This window comes from Stylophora pistillata, chromosome 1 (assembly GCF_964205215.1).
Source record: "Stylophora pistillata chromosome 1, jaStyPist1.2, whole genome shotgun sequence".
Taxonomy (NCBI): Eukaryota; Metazoa; Cnidaria; class Anthozoa; order Scleractinia; family Pocilloporidae; genus Stylophora; species Stylophora pistillata.
The window spans coordinates 60,628,062-60,650,317 of record NC_142519.1 but is presented as its reverse complement, the minus strand read 5'-3'; the positions used below and the strand labels follow the sequence as shown (position 1 = coordinate 60,650,317).

The 22,256-nt window shown below is 38.7% G+C and overlaps 3 protein-coding genes and 1 long non-coding RNA gene across 5 annotated transcripts; 1 reads left to right on the top strand and 3 right to left on the bottom strand.

The window, feature by feature from the left end:
• Window positions 1-2,474: 2,474 nt before the first annotated feature.
• On the bottom strand, window positions 2,475-5,918 carry LOC148743523 (putative G protein-coupled receptor No18). The gene has a single exon (XM_088727315.1). It carries the CDS (start codon window positions 3,948-3,950, stop codon window positions 2,994-2,996), a length of 957 nt encoding a protein of 318 aa, XP_088583441.1. The 5' UTR covers window positions 3,951-5,918; the 3' UTR covers window positions 2,475-2,993.
• A 2,702-nt stretch (window positions 5,919-8,620) lies between these two features.
• LOC148743522 (GFP-like fluorescent chromoprotein amFP486) lies at window positions 8,621-12,552 on the bottom strand. 2 transcript variants are annotated; one of them, XM_088727383.1, is made up of 5 exons: window positions 11,682-12,552; window positions 11,069-11,166; window positions 10,436-10,654; window positions 9,526-9,735; window positions 8,621-8,874 (listed from the first exon to the last, which is right to left on the bottom strand). In XM_088727383.1, the coding sequence occupies exons 1-5, from the start codon at window positions 11,697-11,699 to the stop codon at window positions 8,745-8,747; spliced, it is 675 nt and encodes a 224-aa protein (XP_088583509.1). In that variant the 5' UTR covers window positions 11,700-12,552; the 3' UTR covers window positions 8,621-8,744. The 2 variants fall into 2 exon arrangements, with proteins under 2 accessions (XP_088583509.1, XP_088583501.1); XM_088727375.1 differs by having other exon boundaries at window positions 11,069-12,550.
• A 1,720-nt stretch (window positions 12,553-14,272) lies between these two features.
• Window positions 14,273-16,714, top strand: LOC148743521 (uncharacterized). Its single transcript, XR_015989501.1, has 2 exons — window positions 14,273-16,239; window positions 16,372-16,714. It is a non-coding gene; the product is annotated as an uncharacterized LOC148743521 (long non-coding RNA).
• A 2,954-nt stretch (window positions 16,715-19,668) lies between these two features.
• On the bottom strand, window positions 19,669-21,213 carry LOC148743520 (uncharacterized). Its single transcript, XM_088751386.1, has 3 exons — window positions 20,997-21,213; window positions 20,470-20,819; window positions 19,669-20,349 (listed from the first exon to the last, which is right to left on the bottom strand). Exons 1-3 carry the CDS (start codon window positions 21,211-21,213, stop codon window positions 19,669-19,671), a joined length of 1,248 nt encoding a protein of 415 aa, XP_088607512.1.
• Window positions 21,214-22,256: the final 1,043 nt, after the last annotated feature.

The window sequence follows — 22,256 nt, the reverse complement described above, 5'->3', positions numbered from 1 at the left end:
ATTTCCGAAGGAGTAGCATAGATTTAATATTAGACAGAGTCCTTTTCATTTCTGTAGAGAGGTAGTGCTCGATTGGTTTTTCAGTGTTCCATCTATCCAACTTGTGAATAAGGCACCAAAGACAAGCATAAGTAGATGTGGCACCACTAAGACCCATGGCCATGAGAAGAAACTTATAATCTCCTCCCAGAAACATTTCAATTTTCACTTCTTTCCCATCAACCTCAATTGAGCCAGCTTCCAAAGTAGTGTTGATTTCATTGATGGCTGATCTGAAAGAGTTTACCATGGTGTCATACTTTTCTGGGCCATTGACAATTGCTATGGTTCTGTTGCCTTTGGAGGACATCACCTTTTCACCAGTTTGAAGAAGACAGAAGGAGAGGATCATGAAATTAGTGTTCCTGGACATTTTTGCCCCATCACCACTGATCTTGACTTTCACAGGTTGATTTAGGTCATAATGTGGATTATTTTTTAAAAGTTCTCTCACATGTTCAATCAGTGTCTCAGAGAAAGATATCTGGGCACCTGGGTACTGGCCTGGAACAGGTTGAATTGTGCAAACCTTGTTAAGTTCATTTCGCTTTTGTTTGACTAAATAAGACTGGGAGCTCATCACACATCATTGTAAGTTCGTGATAAAGTTCATCACTTGCACAGAATTTATCTAAGAGAAAGAGGACTTGTTCCAGTTTTTCATCTTCCTCATCTGTAATGCTGGTTGGTGTGGGTGTGGGTACGGCAGACTTTTCACTGTTAAAATGAAGCGTATATTGTGTGTCATGTTTGGCATCCGCACCTTTGAGGCAACTCAATTCCAATCCATATGACTTCATGAACCAGAGTGCCACTTCTGCTCTACTTTTTAGTGTTTTTAGTTGCCTGGACCTCTGCCTTTGGCAAAGATCACCCAGCTTCTTCCCAGTGCACCCTACCTCCCCCAGCCTCGCCTCGAGCTTATTTATATGCTGAAACAACTCATAGTTTTGTCCTCTTAATTGAGCTATTTCCTCATCTTTTTCCTTCAGGTGTTCGTCCGTTTCTTTCAGAGCTTCATTCATTTCTCTCACTAGTTCTTTCTTTTGATCTTCCAGGTCTTCAATTTTTTCCTTCCACTCCTGAATCTCTTGTCTTGAGCCCATAAGTTCTTCTTCAACACCTTTGAGTGATACAAGTTCATGTTCAAAAATGCTAACTTTAAGACTTCTTTGATCGAGTTGATTCCTGTACGGGATTCGAACCACTGACCTAGGTTTTGATTTTTTTCAGGTCTGATTTTCGCTATTGCTTAAATAGTGCTATCTACTGCGAGGATCGTGCATCATACGTATCTAATACCGCAGTACAAAATATATGAACTTCATATATTTCATTGTATCTCATTAATGTACTTGTTATGCCGGCGTATGTGAAGGACAGCCGGAATATTCTCTCTGCGAACATCGGATGGACATGACGAGGAAAATCATTGATCTTCGTTCGTTAATTCTACGTAAAATATACGATAACAGGACAACCCAAGAATTTTCTATGCTTTCGTAGGGTATAACGAGGAACATCACTCCATTGACCTTCATTCGTTAACAAAATTGACCCAAGCCGTTTCAACGGAAGAACAAGACGAGGAATAATGTTGGCCCGGTCTTTGTCCTTTAATTCTCCTTAAGCTACATTGTAAAATGACAGCAAATGCATTTTCAATACATAATGGCGAGGAATGGGCAAGGTATTGATTTGAACTTCGTTTGCTAATTCCACTTTAAGTTATGAAGGAAACCATCATTAGCTTAATTTTCTTTGGAGGAAAAAGATTAAAACTGCTTTCATCCCATTTTCGCTTGATTCATGGAATATTTTGGTCAAAATAGGCTAAGTTCCACTTAAAAGTTATAATGAAACGACAAAGCAGAAACCTGATAGACGTTTAAAAATATTTTGTTATCGGTTGGCTGTAGGTTTGGTCACGTACTGGACAAAAAAAAAAGAGTTCGTGTTCCTCCGAATGGATGGACTTCCGGAGAAAAAAAAGTGCATTCATTTTGTCGCGTGAAATCAAGTAACCGACTCAATGAAGCGCAACGTCACAATATTTATTTGTTTTTTATGTTTGTTTGTTTTTTTACTTTTTTTTTAAATAACCTACATGTTATCAATTGCTGACGACATATTAAAAAAAACAATCCTTCAAGGCTGAAAATGATATAACGCTTCGAAAAGTTATTTAATTTGTCATTAATATGAAGCGTTGTATAGAAGTCAATTTGTTCCGAGCCCAATATACATGCATGCTAATTCAAAGACTTATACACCGCTATCGCAGAAGTCATGGGTTCGAATCCCGTACAGGCCCGAATTTTTTTCAGGCCTCATTTTCACTTCTACTTAAGTAGTCTGAGAAGATCACTCGCATACTAATTTCTTTAACCGCAGTTCACATACGGTATGATTTTCATATATTCACAAACGTAGACCACAATTAATTGTTTTATTGTTAACGTTTGAAATAAACAAGCTTTTGTTTGGCCTGCTGCTGTTTTGGCTGCTCAACATCACAGTTATTTGCCTAATGGGAGTTCCATTGTGGCATTTCTTTCACAACTTGACTACATTTCAGACTCCTGAAAAACGCTCCAAAGATGAAGAACGGTTTTCAAATTTTCTCGGAACCTCAAAGGAACTTTCTCAGAAAACTCTTTTCCTAATTTTAAAGGAGTTTTTTCCTCATAGTTTACTGTCAGTTTATTAAAAAAAAGTCTGCTTCTTTTCAGTATTTTTAACATTTTCCCGTTCATGTGATTTCCTATATTAAATCCTTCTGTTCTAGTCCAGTGACTTTCCAACGAAGAGAACACCTGACATAGCAAAGAAGTAACGTGACAATACCAAAACACGGTATCCAAAACTCTAACATTATCGCATAACAAACGCGCGTCCAGTTTGTCTTCTGTTTATGTCACTTGTTCCTTATTTGTTCAATAAAGAAAAATGAGTCAAGTCGCTAACAGGGAGCCAAACTTTAGTTTATCTCGGATAGCTTTCCAGCAGCTTGCCAAAGCTCGGCGATATCTCGGCATTCTCCAAGCGTAAACGAATGGATTGGCTGCTGAATTGAAAAATATAAAGCGTGAGGTAATGACGCTGATTTTATGAAATACTATTGAATCTTCGCTGATATGGCAAGGGCTGCAGAAGTTTACCAGATGAAAAATTATAAACTGTGGAAGGTAAGTGATGTAAAACATCATTAGGATTGTCGTCACAACCCCTGCCATGTTCCGTTTACGTTCCAAAGCGAGCTTATGGTTTCTGGCAGACGTGTTCGTACTTCGGAGAAGTTCTCGGCGTCGGCGCGAAAGGGAACGGAAGCCTTTTACGAAGATAATCACGAGCAGCAAGGCTGGTAGCGAAATGTGAGTGTGCGTATAAATGAGCAGGAGCGTCTTTTCAGGAATGTTTATCACCGGTAGAAAGCAGATAAGGACTGATACTATCCATATCATGATTATCAACCAATAAACTCTCTTTCTTGTCATATTTGTCTTGTATCGAAAGGGATTATTGATAGCGTAAAAACAACCTATTGACATTGCAACGATGGTAGCGCTACTGACAAAGAGTGTTGCACTTAGAATGCATGATGCCATAGTTCCCACAATTGACGGTAATGGTGCCACTTGTTGCAAAGATCGATAGACATCTCTCAACGCCACTATGGGGATTACACACAGCCCCACAAGCAAATCCGCCGAGCTTAAACTCGCCATTAACAACCCTGGCGGAGTTCGAAGCGATCTCAAAGGATTGTACCAAATCGTAACTAGCAATATGGAATTGGCGAACGCTGTCACAGCTGATAAGGCGAAATCAATGATAGCTAAAGTCATCCAGTACTCTGGCTCATTTATGATCCATAGGTAGATGTCAGAACGGAGACTACTTGTGGTCATTTACCAGCTCATAGTCAACGCCACATCGAGATAAAGAACAAATCATGTCAAGCTCCCATAATTTTTTCTTTTTCATGAGTGTACCAATATTAACTGCTTTATGCCCGAAATCATATTTACAAGGATCGTTGCCCACAAATAAATTTTAAGAGGTAACAAAAGCGCGCCCTTGAATCCTTAAGTTAAAAGTTTATTTTTTGAAAACTGTGCAGAAGATCTCAATTTAGATTAGAAATATGAAAAAAAGTATCTTCCCATGCAAAAGCCTCATTCGAAAGTTTTCTTCTAGAAAGGACTACGCATGTAGCAAAGCGACGGAAAGAATATTACATCCCTGTACCAAACATACGATAAAAGAGATTCTCGTTAAAGCCAATACCGTATGATATTATGACAGTTATGACCGTATGATATTATGACTTTCAATAGTTCATACAATGAGCTACAAACCACTCAAAAGATATCGTTTCATCTTTTATCGAATAAAGCATGACACTAAATATGTGTGAGTAAACCTATGTGCAACCTATGTAGTTGCGGCTTGTACAAATGGTGGTACTCAACCTCTAGTAATATGAAACTGTCACTGTCAGAACTGGAGATTATGTTCGGAATTATTCGCTGTCACACCTACTGTTTAGCCCTCAACCATCTCATTATTCTAGGCAAATATTTTTTATATGTTAACGCTTTAAATACCATAAATTGCCGTTTCGATGATTTCGTCTCACTTGTGCGCGACAAAATTTATCTAGAAAAATATATTGCGGTCACTTGTAATAACGAGAAGGAGTTCAGGAACAAATGCAAATTTTTTCTGTCGTTATAAAATTGTATTGTCTTTTTTTTTCAACTTTGTATTTTGACGTCTTCGCTATCTTTTTTATTTAACAGTTTATTAATTTCTGGAAAATCAATTCCCTTGTAGTTTAAATAGCAAACACAATTCTCAGTAGTTACTCGACAATTAACATGCAAACGATAATGTGGTAAATAGATCAACTGTAATTAAATTTGACTAGTGTAACTGTATTGTTATATATGTATTGTAACTAGTGTAAGTTAATGTAGTTTAAACATGGTGTAAAAAGTAATTATAGTGTAAGTACATGTGTAAGTGTAATAAACAATGCTGTATAAAAAAAAAAGAAAAAAAAAAAAGAAAAAAAAAAGGAGAATTTATATGCAGGTCGTTATCTCCCATGAACTTACTCGTAAGGTTTTCCAGTGCCTTCTCCCTCTATGGCAAATGCATGACCATTTATGCTTCCTTCCATAAGCCAGGTCATCTTCATGGTATCGGCTAAGAACTTAATATTGGAAAGAAAAAAACAACAAATAACTGTTTTGGAGCTGAAGCTCAACATTCCTATGTTTCAAGCTTTACGCCAGAAAACTTTACATGACGTTTTCAAAGTTACATAACATGGCACATTTGTCACCTTTATGGTATCGGCGATAAACTGGCTATAGACTGAGAAAAAATGTGTAAAACCTTATCGAATCGAAACTGCCTATAACACAGAACTCTCCGAGGCTGTGATTATCTTTGCCGCAAGTTTATTAGGTATAACATTGTCATGCATTGAACCAAACAGTCTACGGACCAAATTGACCGTTATGACAACGAAGACGGGTGACAATCCGTTTCGATATTTCCGAACCTTTTGCTTTGGAGCTGAGATTCAATGGACGTTTCAATATTTTAGCAAGTTAAGCCTGAAATAGTTCAGAAGTTGTTTTGGAATCACATGGTGTGGTGTGACAGAAAGGTTTGAACACTTGATTGAATTGAAAAAAGAAAAGGTAATAATGACTGAGTTGCAATTTACTTACTTGCTTTGAATGAGACATCTTGAGATCTTTCTTTCCTGAGGCTCAAACGTTTCCAACAAGTGGCGCTTCGATTCGGCGGGTCTGTCTTGCAGGTCAGAAGCTGACTGATGTCTAACTACCACCTTTCGCCAAATTTACAGCAATCTCCCGCCTCATATTATGTAGCTACGCCGCATAAAATGTAATGTTACGTAACTATCGACGCTTGGACCAAATGCAATGCAATGCAATGCAATGTTACGTAACTATCGACGCTTTAGTTGAAAAAGTGTGCTACTTGTAGATCCTGCTACAAAAATTTACCGGCTCTCAACCCACGTTATGTAACTACGCAGCATATTATGCAATGTTATGCAACTATCGACGCTTTAGTTGAAAAAGTGTGCTACCTGTAAATACTACTATAAGAATTTACCGCGTCTCAACCCACGTTATGTCACTACGCAGTATATAACATGTGAACCTAACTAATGTCTAACCTGCACCTTTCGCGTTAGGTAACTACGCAGTATATGTAACAGGTGAAGCTCACTGATGTCTAACCTGTACCTTTCGCCAGATTTATAGTAGCACAAACGTGATCACTTAAGCAGAAAAAACGCAATTGATTTCTTTTCTTGGTACCGAACATTGGGCGCAACTTAAAACTACTGGAAATGCACTGCACCCACCTTAGCTCAAGGTCAAACTCAAATTCGTGCATGACAGATTTCCGTTAATAGTACAGCTCTAATCCAGTATAGAATCAATTCCTCGTTCATCTCTTGTCTGGGCTCCGCAAGGTCTTATCGGTATCGCACAGTCAGATAAATTCTATTTTGGTCTCTTAATTTGGGCGCAATATGCGCAACCTAAACCTAATGGAAATGCATTGCTCGTACAGAAAAACGGCTCTTGCTTTAGCACCCCACGTTATGTTATTACTCAGCATATTATGCAATGTTACGTAAATATCGACGCTTTAGTTAAAAAAGTCTGCTGCATGCATGTCGTGCTACAAGAATTTACCGGCTCTCAACCCACATTACGTAACAACGCAACATATAATGTAAATGTCATGTACCTATCGACGCTGCAGTTTTAAAAAATGTAGCTACATGTATGATGTATCGATAACAATCGATAAAAACCACTTTACTATTGATATCGAAAAACACTGAGGTCCTGTAAAGAAACTTTTAGATACCACTTTTCAGTCACAGCTCATCAGGCGAAATCAATGCCAGCTAAAGTCATCCAGTACTCTGGCTCATTTATGATCCATAGGTAGATGTCAGAACGGAGACTACTTGTGGAGTTTTACCAGCTCATAGTCAACGCCACATCGAGATAAAGAACAAATCATATCAAGCTCCCATAATTTTTCTTTTTTATGAGTGTACCAATATTAACTGCTTTATGCCCGAAATCATATTTACAAGGATCGTTGCCCACAAATAAATTTTAAGAGGTAACAAAAGCGCGCCCTTGAATCCTTAAGTTAAAAGTTTATTTTTTGAAAACTGTGCAGAAGATCTCAATTTAGATTAGAAATATGAAAAAAAGTATCTTCCCATGCAAAAGCCTCATTCGAAAGTTTTCTTCTAGAAAGGACTACGCATGTAGCAAAGCGACGGAAAGAATATTACATCCCTGTACCAAACATACGATAAAAGAGATTCTCGTTAAAGCCAATACCGTATGATATTATGACAGTTATGACCGTATGATATTATGACTTTCAATAGTTCATACAATGAGCTACAAACCACTCAAAAGATATCGTTTCATCTTTTATTGAATAAAGCATGACACTAAATATGTGTGAGTAAACCTATGTGCAACCTATGTAGTTGCGGCTTGTACAAATGGTATGTCTTGTTAAAATTCACAATTGCTTAAAGATAAACAATAGAAGACATGAGCATGTTTTTGTGTTCAATGATCAATGAAACGATCGATATACGTTTTAAGCAGATCAATGCTAGGTTCATTATCTGATCTTTCAGTATAAATCCGCATATATCCTGCTTCGTGTCTTAAAAGGTGACTGAATAATCGTCTGGTATCATCACTAGCTGGGTGTAAATCCAGGGTGATATATCCAAAAAGACGTTGAGTTGCTTGAGAATACACTTGCATAATATCCTGCCATGTCATCGGAAAGGCTTGTAGTAATAAATTTTTAGTATTGAGGATGAGAAATCCCTCTGAATCCATGAAGAAATTGTCTTTGGAAGTCTTCTGGACATGTCAGCTCTTTAACAAAGATACTTGATTGCTGTTAAAAGTTAAATGGGAAGTGGCAGGGCTTCTTATTCAGTGTCTTGGGTTCTAAACACTGCTCGATACTGTTTGCAAAGTTACTGTTCAGTGGTTTGACAAATGTTGGTCTATCTGTACCCGAAAAGTAAAAACAAGGCTGTTTTGAGCCTACAGTTGCGATACCAACAACTCTTGATCTATTTCAGTTTAGTAAGGGCAAGTTTCTGCCGTAGAAAGCCGTTTTTTTCGGTGATCTGTCCTATAAGAACCTGGGCATGTAGTTTGCTAACAGGTTACAAATTCAAATCATGCATATTTTTCCCACCAAGAAAGTTCTTTTTAGAAAATTTCCTACCCATGTATCATGAGCAACTAAGAAGTTAACAGTGAGAAAAAATTTCAAAAGTTATGGGCTAAACAAATTGATCCGCAGGATTACAGAAGATTGAGAGAACCTGTTGGTGGAAATTCTGTAATAATTTTTGCGATAGCCGGACTTCAAATATGTAATCAGCAAAGAAACTAGTAACTCTTATCCCATGATTGACCCTGTTATCTCGTTTGTGTAACTCAACACAAGGAAAGACACATTGTTTGCCCAGATTTTATTTAATAATCTGTGAATATTCCAATGAATTACTTGTCAAAATACATGTAATTAGACACATGCCATGTGGTTTTTTTGTCCACATCGGTTTTGACTCCTTGCAACGTTCAAACCTCGAGGACTCTTGCCACAGCATGCTCTTCAAGTTTAAACGCCAGTCCTTCCCTATCAAGGTTGGTTCTGGTAAGACGAAGATCCACAAAATGGCTCGGTGGCATCTGAACTGGCTTGTTGGCCCTGAGGAGTAAAAGATCAAGGATAACTCATGACGTTCCGTCCTAAAATATGAGGTATAAAAGTAAAAGAAATTGATTTATCGTCTAATTCCAAGGTCTTAAAAGCCTTAGTAACCTCGGAGATCCAGATAGTTTCCATCAGTGTAAGTTAACATCGTGATGGAATCGTAAGCGAACAAACTAGAGCCTCAGTTTCCTATGTAACTATGAAATGTAGTTGCTAAAGCAGTGGTTGCAAAATTAGATGGCAAAATCTCGACGGTGACTTAAACCTTTCAGCAAAACTGCTTCTGCTTATAATTTGTGCTATTACCACAAGACAATCATTTTCCAATTTCAATTATCGCACTACCGTTACTGGAATTCTTCTTTCCAAAAGTAATGTCCGTTTGTCTTTGCAGTATGGACCTTACGGAAACAGGCGAAATAAAAATAATCTTGACCATTGAGCCTCAAGAATTAAAAACGTATTTCTCACAGCTAGCAGCTACATTCTGCCATATGGAGATGCAAAGAAAATTTATTGTCACGTTTGATAACTTTTCCAATTCTCATTGTAACGTAGTTAAAAAAAAAATACTTTTTAAGGGGCTCAGGGAAGTCCACGAAGAATGAGTTAGATACATGTGAATCTATGTACACATATAATTACCTGTAATTGTTTTCATATCGGCATTTCAGAGTTTTGCCTCCTTCAACCATCAGGTACATGATAGTGTCTCCCTTGATTATTCCATCACAAGGAGTCATTTTCTCTGAGGTTGGTTCCCAGCCAAGAGTCCTTTTCTGCATGACGGGACCATCAATGGGAAAGTTGCCTCCTTGAAAATTGGTCTTGTGCATAAGGGTGTTGCCTTTGAGGCTGTCCAAGTAGAAAGTATTTCAAAACACAGAATGGGTAATACATAACGAACAACTGCGCCTGAAAAATCTTTAGTTCTTTTAACGTGGAAGAAAGGTTGAAATAGGAATGAGACTGAAGCAAAAAGAGTAAACAAGAGTAGGGCTTAAAGAAACGAACATAGTCAAGGATAAGCGAATAAACACGGAATGCCAAATCTCCAAGCTGAAAAATTAAGGTTTACTTTTGAAAACTAAGGTTTGCCTTATTCCTTTAAGGAAACAAAATAATTTACCTGTTTACGCAATTTACTGCAGTTTTGGTTTCATCTTCGGTGATGTAATTTAGAAACATGAAAATCAGTCATAAATGTTCACTTTCTCGCGTCGCCATCAAATCTTTGTGCAATGATGCAAAATATGTGAGAAAGTTTAAGTGACTGATAAAAATATCAAAGACTCCATAAAATCGAAGATATCTTAAGAGTTTTTTGGCGCTTTATAAATTATTGATATTAATTGTAGAACAGTTAATGATTATTTGGAGGAGGATCTTTCTCCGTTGCTTTCGTTCTTTCATCATTAATAAAAATAAAATGCGTAGAGCCCGACAGCGAAATCAACACAAGCAGATGAGAAACGTTCCCTTTTTTATCAAAGAGCTATGTGCAGTCTGCCAGTTAGAAAGCTGATAACCAGTTAGTTGATAAGGAAATGCTCACCTCATTTCCACAGTGGCCGTGGCACACCCTCCATCTTCAAATGTTATTTTTCTGTCGTACTTTAGACCTTCGGGAAATGCCAGCTTGAAATAGTCAGGTATATCAGCAGGGTACTTCATAAAACACTTGAATCCATACTTCAAGGTCGGTGCCACTAAGTCAAAGGCAAATGGAAGGGGTCCGCCCTTTGTAACACGGAATGTTCCAGCTTGCTTGCCTCTGAAATATTCAGATGGAGAGGGTTTTCGTCATGGTATTACTTTAAAAGCGAAATCGCCGCAACTACACTTGATTTATTTGTTTAATTTCATCACGAGCGATTTCTTTACAATGACCTCGGAATAAAGAACATTGTTAATTTTAAGTGTAGGAATTGACTTTGAAGAAAACTGAATTACGTTACAGAGCCCTGATGTATCTACCTTTTTGAGGCAACCAGATGTCACAAATGGGCACAAGAAACATAGTTGACATAATCAAATTCTCATCCATTCGAAGTCTGCAAGATGTGGTTTATTTTTCAAGTTTGCGTTGGTAACAAATGAGTTAGCAGGTTTTCCCCGATTATCTGACTAGCACTGAATTTACTCAAAGGGAGAATTTATATGCAGTCGTTATCTCGCATAAACTTACTCGTAAGGTTTTCCAGTGCCTTCTCCCTCGATGGTAAATGCATGACCATTTATGCTTCCTTCCATAAGCCAGGTCATCTTCATGGTATCGGCTAAGGCCTTAATATTGGAAAGAAAAAAACAACAAATAACTGTTTTGGAGCTGAAGCTCAACATTCCTATGTTTCAAGCTTTACGCCAGAAAACTTTACATGATGTTTTCAAAGTTACATAACATGGCACATTTGTCACCTTTATGGTATCGGCGATAAACTGGCTATACACTGAGAAAAAATGTGTAAAAGTTTATCGAATCGAAACTGCCTATAACACAGAACTCTCCGAGGCTGTGATTATCTTTGCCGCAAGTTTATTAGGTATAACATTATCATACATTGAACCAAACAGTCTACGGACCAAATTGACCGGTTTCACACCGAAGACGGGTGAGAATCCGTTTCAATATTTCCGAACCTTTTGGTTTGGAGCTGAGATTCAATTGACGTTTCAATGTTTTGGCAAGTTAAGCCTGAAATAGTTCACAAGTTGTTTTGGAATCACATGGCGTGGTGTGACAGAAAGGTTTGAACACTTGATTGAATTGAAAAATAATGACTGAGTTGCAATTTACTTACTTGCTTTGAATGAGACATCTTGAGATCTTTCTTTCCTGAGGCTCAAACGTTTCCAACAAGTGGCGCTTCGATTCGGCGGGTCTGTCTGACAGGTCAGAAGCTGACTGATGTCTGACTACCACCTTTCGCCAAATTTATGGCAATCTCCCGTCTCATATTATGTAACTACTCCGCATAAAATACAATGTTACGTAACTATCGACGCTTTAGTTGAAAAAGTGTGCTACTTGTAGATCCTGCTACAAGAATTTACCGGCTCTCAACCCACGTTATGTAACTACGCAGCATATTATGCAATGTTATGCAACTATCGACGCTTTAGTTGAAAAAGTGTGCTACCTGTAAATACTACTATAAGACTTTACCGCGTCTCAACCCACGTTATGTCACTACGCAGTATATAACATGTGAACCTAACTGATGTCTAACCTGCACCTTTCGCGTTACGTAACTACGCAGTATATGTAACAGGTGAAGCTAACTGATGTCTATCCTGTACCTTTCGCCAGATTTATAGTACCACAAACGTGATCACTTAAGCAGAAAAAACGCAATTGATTTCTTTTCTGGGTACCGAACATTGGGCGCAACTTAAAACTACTGGAAATGCACTGCACCCACCTTAGCTCAAGGTCAATCTCAAATTCGTGCATGACAGATTTCCGTTAATAGTACAGCTGTAATCCAGTTTAGAATCAATTCCTCTTTCATCTCTTGTCTGGGCTCCGCAAGGTCTTATCGGTATCGCACAGTCAGATAAATTCTATTTTGGTCTCTTAATTTGGGTGCAATATGCGCAACCTAAACCTATTCGATGGAAATGCATTGCTCGTACAGAAAAACGACTCTTGCTTCAGCACCCCACGTTATGTTATTACTCAGTATATTATGCAATGTTACGTAAATATCGACGCTTTAGTTAAAAAAGTCTGCTACATGCATGTCGTGCTACAAGAATTTATTGGCTCTCAACCCACATTACGTAACAAAGCAACATATAATATAAATGTGATGTACCTAGCGACGCTGCAGTTTTAAAAGATGTAGCTACATGTATGATGTATCGATAACAGTGTATAAAAACCACTTTACTATTAATATCGAAAAATACTGAGGTCATGTAAACAAACGTTTAGATACCACTTTTCAAAGGATTTTTGTCGGTATAATTATAATGCTCTTCTGTCTAATAAAATTCGTAAGGGACGGATTTTTCTATAAATTGAACCGCTGTAATCTCTCACCCCACGAACTTATGTAACGACGCAGCATATTGAGAAATGTTATGCAACTATCGAGGCTTCAGTTTAAAAAGTCTGCTACGTGTATGATGTAATGATAAGAATTTATAAACACCGCCTTATCGTATCGTAAAATACCAGTTTCTGTGTACCGATGCTAAGATGTCCTTTTTAAAAGGAGTTTTGGTCGTATGAGTCTAATACACTTCTGTTTTATACTCGATTTCAAATTCGTAGGTGACGGATTGCCGTTAATTGTACCAGTATAATCCAGTATGGAATAGACTCTCTATTTAGCTCTTCTCTACTTCCCCTTGAAAAGAATATAGCAGCTACCTGGGAGAAATACGAATTTCATTTTTGAGGTTCAATAGTGAAGAAGATTAATTTTATTTCACCTATTTCAGTAAGGTTCATACCGTAAAGAAAAACAAACCGATTGCTGATGGAAAGAAGAATTTCATTAACGGTAGTGCGATAATTGAAATTGGAAAATGATTTTGGGATTTTGAGATTTTACCGCTTATTTTTGCAATCATCGCTTTACCAACTACACTTCATAGTTACAAAGGAAATAGAGGCTCCAGTTTGTTCACTTACGATCATATCACGATGTCGAGTTACACTGATGGAAACTATCTGAATCTCTAAGGTTACTACGGCGTTTTGGTAAGACCTTAGAATTAGACACTGTTATATATTATAGTTTGGAGAGTACGCAAAATGTGTAAGGATAGCTTGAGGCGCAGCCCACAGTAGTTTTTTTTTTAGGCCAAGCTAGCTTTTTGAGGGCTGTCCAAACTTTCCGCGTTCATCTATAACTCGATATACGCACAGCTAAAAGCATGAACAAATTCTTTCAAAATAGCAAGGATCTGCGCGAAGAAGATTTTTATCGTGATAGAGTGCAAAATTTTCACAATGCACAAAAAAGTAAACAACGTCCCTATTGGCTGGTCAAAAACACGCCACATTTTAGACTTGGGTTTCAGCGAGAAAATTTGATCCAGTTAACCGATAACTGTGAATGGAAAGCTCAAAAATAACGGGAGAAATAGAGAAAATCAAAGCTAACTGAACTTATGTGTCACTATAAAAATTTTAAAAATAAAAGACCCGGAGACGAAGTTGTCAAGGGACTTGATTGTTCAAAAGAGTGTTCACGCTGCGCTGGCTGAGTTTGTTTGGCTTTGTTTTTGCTGCTTGTTGGGTCAGGACCTAAAAGGTCAATGCAGATAGAAAAATTGGGCAGTCGTTCGCTGGTTTCTTCCATATTTCAAAGGGAAGGAAAACTGCACTGCAGCTTAACAGGACAGCATCTCTGCAGCCAGGTAAAAAAGAAAAGCCCACGTTAACTTGTTTAAGTACAAGCGTGCGTAAATAAAGATTTTATTCATAGCGGCTCAATAGGACTTAGATAGGGCAAGCACGCTTCGTCATAATCCCTCTTTTTACCATTTTAAGCCTAAGCAATACTTCGAAGTTATATTCCACGACATCTCGTTTTCTGTCCGCCGAGACGTAAACTCTCTTTCAGGAATCAAAACCTCACGAGACATTACATTTCATAGCCCCATAAAGGTCCTGAGGGATAAACCGACGCATTTTAGTGGTTTTGGTTCCTTTACGTCGAGTGCCACATGACACAAGACCAAACAAAATCAGAAAGGGATGAAAGTGAGTCATTTGTAGCCTCAAGACATTGCATTTCATAGCCCTGTTCCCACAACCCTTGGAAATTTCTGAAGTATTCACAAGAGCCCTGATTAAAGATCGCGAAAACAAAATAGCACGAATTCCAGACGGAGAGACCAAAATATACTTAACATGACTGCACAATATCAATTATATCGTGCGGGGCCCAGACAGGAGATGAATAAAGTGTTTATTTGATACTGGATTACACAGGTTCAATTCACAGAAATCCGTCAGCTGCGAATTTAAAATTGTTATGAAATAGGTTGTTTACAAAACAGAAGTGTATCAAAATCCTTTAAAAAGTGATATCTAAACATCGGTATAAAGGAAATAGTATTAAGGGAGTTTTCGTCAATTCCTATCAATACATCACACAAGTCGCAGACTTTTTAAACTAAAGCTTCGATTGTTACATAACATTGCATAATATGCTGCGTAATTACATAACGTGGGGTGGGAGCTGGTAGATTCTTTTCGGGGAATCGTCCGTGCTGAGGCATATGGCGGTGAATTGAAGGGGTTTTGGCTTCTCTAAGTGGAGCACCAGAAAGCGCATAACCAAACGAAAATCAGGAAGGTATCAAAGTGGGTCATTTGTTGTCTCGGGACATGGCGTTTCAAAGCCCCATAAAGGCCCCACTACCACTATAAATAGTTTTAAATTATATAAGCATCGTATAAATTTGGCACAACTTAAAGAATATTGGGAAATGTTAGTTCTGTAAGAAAGAAAAACACAACAGAATCGTTATTTTACAGAGATAGCTTACTAATGACTGAGGATGGAATGGAACGGACTGAATAGAAGAGCTTGAAAATTGCATTAAAGTTTCCTGTCGGATACTCTTTCGTTGATCTACAGCAATGAGATCCTTATGACACAGACTTCTTGTCAACATATGGGATCCTTTTTTTCTTCAGCTTATATTCTAAAACTGACTGGTCATTTCAGATGGGTCGCTTAAACCGCGGGGCTTATTCCGTCCAATATTTGGACTAACGCCATTTATCCCAGTTTGTCTTCTTGTAGTGCGAAACGTGGAATATATGAGCTCGGTCCGTCAGCAACGTGCCTACCAATGCACATCTGCCAGCAGTCACTAAATGCTCGGCGATATTTAGGAACCCTCCAGGCGTAAACAAAGGGATTTACGGCAGAATTAATATACAAAAAGCGAGACAATGCCAGGTCAATCATGTAGAAAGTTTTAGAGTCTTTGCACGATTCGTAGAAGAACAGTAAATGTAAAGTGATATACTGAGGTATATACCGTGATGAAAAACACCACGAGAATGACAGTGATCTCCACAGCGGATCACATTTGGAATGGACTGGTTGGACTGGACTGGCTAAAACGAGTTGGTTGGTGTTAATCTAAAGATTAATAAATGTTAATTTACTAAACATGTTTAATTAATCAAGATCAATATAAATAAAACCAATTTACTCTAAGCCTGCTATGTATACCGTGGGAGTATGACAAGGAGTAAAAGCACTTTGGTGTGTTTTTGCTGCTGTCATACTTCCACAAGGTTTTTTTGTAGGTGAAGTTCGGTCCAGCCCCAGCATCCACGTACGATGCACTAGAAAAAAACAGTGGAGGATGAAGGAGACGAAGGTAACATCTTGTCCCTCATACTAGCACTGTAAACTAGATTCTCAGACTTCAAAGCAAAATACTCCCCCTCTTGAGTACTCCCTCTTGAGTACTCCCTCTTGGCTTAATTCGTGTTGTTGTTCTTTAAAATAGGTCTTCCAAGGAAACGTAAGAACAAGGAAAAGAAGAAAAAGAACAAGAATAAAAGGAAGAGAGAACCAGAGCATCAACAAGAAATTATTGAACCAGCAGAGAAGAAAACAAGGGTGGAATAAATGAAGCAAGAAATAATTATGTAACTGTATGAATGAATGAGTATGCGAATGAAGTGAATGAATGAAGTGAATGACTGAGCGAGCAACTGTAGGAATAAAGAACTGAATGAAAGAACTGAATGAACGAACGGAAGAATGGAAGGCTGGATGAATAAATTAATGATTTAGTGAACAAACGAAATAACGAACAAATGAATGGATGAATTAAATAATGAATAACTGATTGGATCCAAATTCTCTTTCTTGACGTCCTTGTGTAAAATTCGTATCGAAAGGGAAGAATATTTGAAGTTGCTGGCAAGTAAGAACATTAAGCACAATTTCAAATTGATGATAAATAATTTTAAATATTCCATGCAGAAATAGCTAATTTTTAAGACGTTACGCTAACGGTTTGAGTGTTAGCCCCTTTTAGCCCCTGTTAGCCTAGTTATGAGGTGGTCAAGACAAAGCTCAACAGAAATAGGAAATCAACAACGGCAGTTCGCTCAGCTTTAGTCAAAATGAATAAATATTTAAAAACGAATCATAAAAATTATCTGACTGGCACGAATTCTCACCTGTGAAATCAAATAGCCTTCACTTCACTTTTACTGAGATCAAAACAATAGTAATTTATCCGTGTTCAAACACCTACGTATGCAATCCGAGTTCCACCCAAATGCCAATTTTTTGATATATTAAGTCACAATTTACCAGTGTGAAGTTCCACTTCAAGGACACTTTAGTGCTTTCACTTAACACTGGAAAATTGACTCTTCGAGTATCAGCTGAGTCAGTTCGGGGTCCAGGTTGGTGGTGGAGCAGTCCAATTGAAAGTTTCCGCTTTCAAATACAATTAAAACAGGAGAGGGTTCAATCTTAAGAAGAAATTGTACTATGCAAAGCCAGAACGCGGTCCCAATAGGCTTAGCTACATAATTCCGAACGTTTTTCGGGAATTTTTAGACATCAAAAAGAGTTTTAGATACTCGCGGGAGTTTTTGAAAAAATTGAAAATTCGCGAATCTTAGAGCACTCTGAACTTTCACCTGATATTTTGGAAACTTTTCACAGGCACACGCGTTTACAAAACGTTTTTCTCTAAATTCCAACCAGCTGTGCAGAAGGTGGTTCTCGTTCAAACGTCATCACTACTGCTGAGCAGGTCTTTCCTTTGCTGGTCGCTATGTTTGGGGACCAGCAGCATGAGGCCCTCGAGGGCAGCCTTGATGCTACGTAAAAAAATAGTTGCTAGGTTGGAGGGTAAAGCAACATTGATAGCTTTGTATTTTGTTGATTTGGAAAGCAGCACAATGAAAATACTTTGCAGAAATTGTCGTTATTATTAAAGTGACTGAACAGGAGGTGGTCTTTCTTCTTTTTATCTTTCTCCCTTTATCTTTATTCTTTACTTAAACACGATCGATTAATAAGCCCATAAATTAAAAATACATATCACATAAACTAAGACATTTAAAATTCAAACAACATACTATAACTTTAGACTCAAAGAATGTCATTGATCCTACGTTTAACTACCCCGAGAGACTCTGTTTTCCTTATATCGCATGGTAGAATGTTCCAGGATGTGGCGCCATTGTAACTAAAGCTTTTTCGGTAATAATTAGTGCGCGGTAATGGAACATTGAGCTTATTTTCAGATTCCCTGAAGTCATATGCAGATTTACGCCACTTTTAAAACTTTTAACAAGATACTCTGGAGCAAGCCCGTACAGATATCTAAACATCAGGGTGGCTTTTTCTATCATGGTGGCTTTATGGTCAGAGTCTTAAAGAAAGATTCAGTGTGGTCTTACCCTAAAGTCTTCTACGCCATTTTTTCTTGTTGATTCGAGAGAAAGTTTACATAGGAAATTGCTTTAAAAAGAAAGATCAATACATATCTAAGCAGACGAGAGAGGACGAAATTCTGGCAAAGAGAATTATGACTGAAGGAGGTGACATAAAAAAAGGGTTTGAATGGGTTTGTCCGACTAGCGACAAAGGGCGAAAAATACTACCGACTACCGACAAAGATCGAAAATTTTAACCGATTACCGACAGTCAGTGAATCTTTTAGCAGAAAAGCACTGATGTTCTTGAGACCGATAGCTTAGTGGTTTTGAGCTGTTGCAGCTGACGAATAACGAAGTCTTCCGTAACTGGCTCGAAAGTAAATTCATATGGTAGACTTGAGTTTACGGTAGGTGTCGAGAAGATGTAGGACCTGTAAGACTAGAGCTTCTGCGCCAGTTTAGCTCCTGTTGTTGAAAGATGGTCATGCATGATTGAGAATCTTGACTACAGACTTATTGCTACAGTATTGAACACCGTCGGCTTCAATGCAAGAGATGGGAGTTCTTTCTTTGAGAGATGTTATGTTGTTAAGAGTTTTCCATAACGCACTTGGAGTAGACATAAGAACTGAAAAATGTTATCTGCTCTGGCCAGAGTAACACCCTTTTCGGTAAAGAAAGCTTCATTTGATTGATGTCTAAGGTCTAGGAAAGTAAACCGCCTAGTGCAAACAAGGGAATATTGTCGGAAACATGGAGACGCCCCCACGCGAGAACAACTGAGGCAGCCAAACGAGCGTCAACTCCTCCTTCTTGATAGAGTGAGCGCATGAAAATAACTGCTGCATACACACGATGAGAGGCGTCGCTGAAACCACGAAGCTCTATTTCTACAGGTCGTGACTGAAAATAACGCGGAATTCATAATTGGCGGGGCTGAGCGGCCGGGCGGCGGCGGGGGGGGGGGTGTGAGTGAGTAGGGGCGGCGGGGCGGCGGCGGCGGCATACATTGCTGAGGCATTTCAATTCTTCAAGTAGCGTGTTCCAAGTGATGAGCAAAGTTCCCTTTAAATCGCTATCCCAGTCGATTTTGTCAAGGCAAAGTTCTTGAAACAAGATTTTCATTGCAACGGTGAAAGGTGTCAGAAATCCAATGGGATCGAATCAGTCTTGGCCGTCAGTTTCAGAACTGAACGTTTTGTTCCCGGTAGTGAACTGCCATATTTGTACAATTCTGTGAGATCCAAGAAAAACTCATCAGACGCAGTGTCCCAATTAAGTCCTAGAACCTTGACAATCGTGTCGTTCTTCACTTCAGAGCTACTAGGTGTAGTCGATAATTTGGCGTATGACTCGTCGTCTTCTATCGTAATATCTTGACTCGATTTGGCTTCGCTTCAATTTTCAACACTCTCGATCGCTCTCAACAGGATGCGCGTGTTTGAATTCCATTTTCTAAGGTTGAATCCGCCTTCGGCCATGATTTGCTTTGATTTCTCGTAGACGACGAGAGCCTTGTCGTCAGGTTCTGTTCCGGAAATCAGGTCGTCAACGTACAAAGACTTTTCTAACATTTCCGCCATCTCCGGTTCGCTTTGCTTGCACAAACGCATATGATGCTTTATTGTGGCTCCCAGGATGGAAGGCGAAGGGCGTAGACCGAAGACAAGTCGGTTGAATCGAAACTCTGCGATCTCTGGTTTCTTCGCGAACGGATCTTCGAACCATAGAAATCGGAGCATGTCTCGATCTTCTTGTCTGATGCCCACCATCAAAAATGCTTTCTCAATATCTGCAGTAAGCACGATGGCATTCCAGCGAGACTTAGTTAACATGTCGAAGATATGGGGAATATAACTGTCTCCAACTTCTAAAAAATCGTTCAGAGAGCTTTCTTCTTTACAATTCTTGGCTGATCCATCATAAACGATGCGAACCTTTGTCGTTTCTTTATCCTTTCGTACAACGGCGTGGTGAGGTGAATAATAAACCCTCTTTGTATTGAGCTCGTTCGTATTGTTCAAATTTGGCACCTTTTCGACGATTTCCGTTCGCGTTTGCTCCTGTATAATCCTGTCCTATTCGTGAAGTAAAATCGGCTCGTTTTTTAATTTATGATGGAAAGATCGCAGACGCGTTTCACACATTCGATAATTGTTTGTACATGACAAGCAGTCTTCCTTCCATGGGAGAGCAACTTCGTAATGACGACCATTAAAAGAGATTTCTTCGTTTCGCTTAGTTTTAAGTGGCAAAATAGTTGCGGATTCGATGTCGTCTGTGATTCCGATGCTTTTGGTTTCCCAGAACATTTTCAGCATATTCGTGATCTCGTCAACTTCATTCGTTTCGTTTAACAATGTTTCACCAGAGATGATAAGCTTCGAGACGACATTGGAAATTTCATGAACATGTTGCTCCTCGGTAGAGCCTGATGGAAGCCAACCAAACTTGCTGTTGATGGCTGTGGGACCAAATTCACCGCGGATTGATTCTCCAGTGACAATGTCCCAGTAATAATCTGAGCCAGTGAGAATGTCAATAGAATCTAGGTCAATCGCAGAACGTTCTGCTAGATCTCAGTCTATCAAATGTGGGTATTTCGGGACGTCTATTCTCTTAGGAAGTGGCGAACAAATGACTGGCAAGTTAAGGGCTGAAATCTCCACGTACTCATCTTTATTGCTTCTTAGTGGCACAGTAACAACTTGACATTTTTGTTTACGAAAAGCGTTTTCGCCAAAAGTGTTAAGATGAAGGGTCTCAGTGGACGTTGCAGTTAAACCCAGCTTCGCTTTGATGTGGTCGGTGACGTATGAATGTTGGCTGCCATTGTCGAACAAAATTCGTACGGGAATGGATCGGTCTTCGTTTGTTGCTATCGCGGTAGCAGTTTGTAACAAAGTCCTAAAGTCATTTTCTCTTATTGAAGTTATACTCATGTTCTACAGTCTAGTTTACCACCTATTACTTATCCTTCGTGGGAATTAACCCTAAACAACAAAAATAGCAACCAAAAAAAAAAAAAACACTATCCATTTGAGGAGCCAGAACTTGTGTCATTTTATTACATTTTCATTTGGTCTTTTAGTTCCAGATTATTCAAAGCCGCTAAGCTTTGAGTGCCAGTTTTCCTCAGGGGACTTCACAGAAGTATCTCAGACGGTGGCTAAGCCAAAACCCATGAGAAGGAAAAGGACCGAGACCTCAGCGCTATCTTTTCTTGTTCGCATGAGGGTTCCGTTAAAATGAACCAGCGTCACTATTTTAATTCCCAACAGGACATCGGCTCCTGTCCCAAGATTGATTTTGTTTGTTTTTCTTTTTTCGAAAACCCTACACAGCTTTTTTTTTTTTTTTTTTTTTTTTTTTAACGATTACGGGATTTACTAGGAAATATTTTTGTCTGCTTTGGACCCAAGCCCAAGCCTAAGCCCAAGCCCCCCCACACCCACCCTCCTACCTGGGTGTAGTCAAAGAGGATGTCACGCAGTCTAGTTTAGCTCAGGGATTTTGGTCTTTTTTCAACAACATATGTATATGAGGTGAGTAAATGTTTGTCCTATTCTTCCATCATTGCTTGTACGATTTCTTTCAGACGAAATGCGAACATTTTGATGAATACTTTTCATATTTAGATAACTTGTACAATTCAGGCTTCAAAGTAAACAAATGGGTAGGTACGGGAAGTGTTGTCAAGAGGTTTACAGCTCAACTCGCGCAATAAAAATGCTTTTCCTTTCAGATTATTGCCACTACGAAGTCATAACCGTTTGTTTAGTTTTTTAACTAGTGGAAGAGGATCCAATTCTCGAAGTATTTAAACTGCTGTCCAAGTTCACTCTTGTACTGCTTGTATTCGTCATTGCAACCGCAAGTTCAAAAGTTGTAAATTTCACGCAAGTACAGTTGATGTTTTCAGTTCTCAAAACTTGCCGTTTGAGTTGCCCCAAAACTTTATTTAAAAAATTGAAAGGAAAAGGAT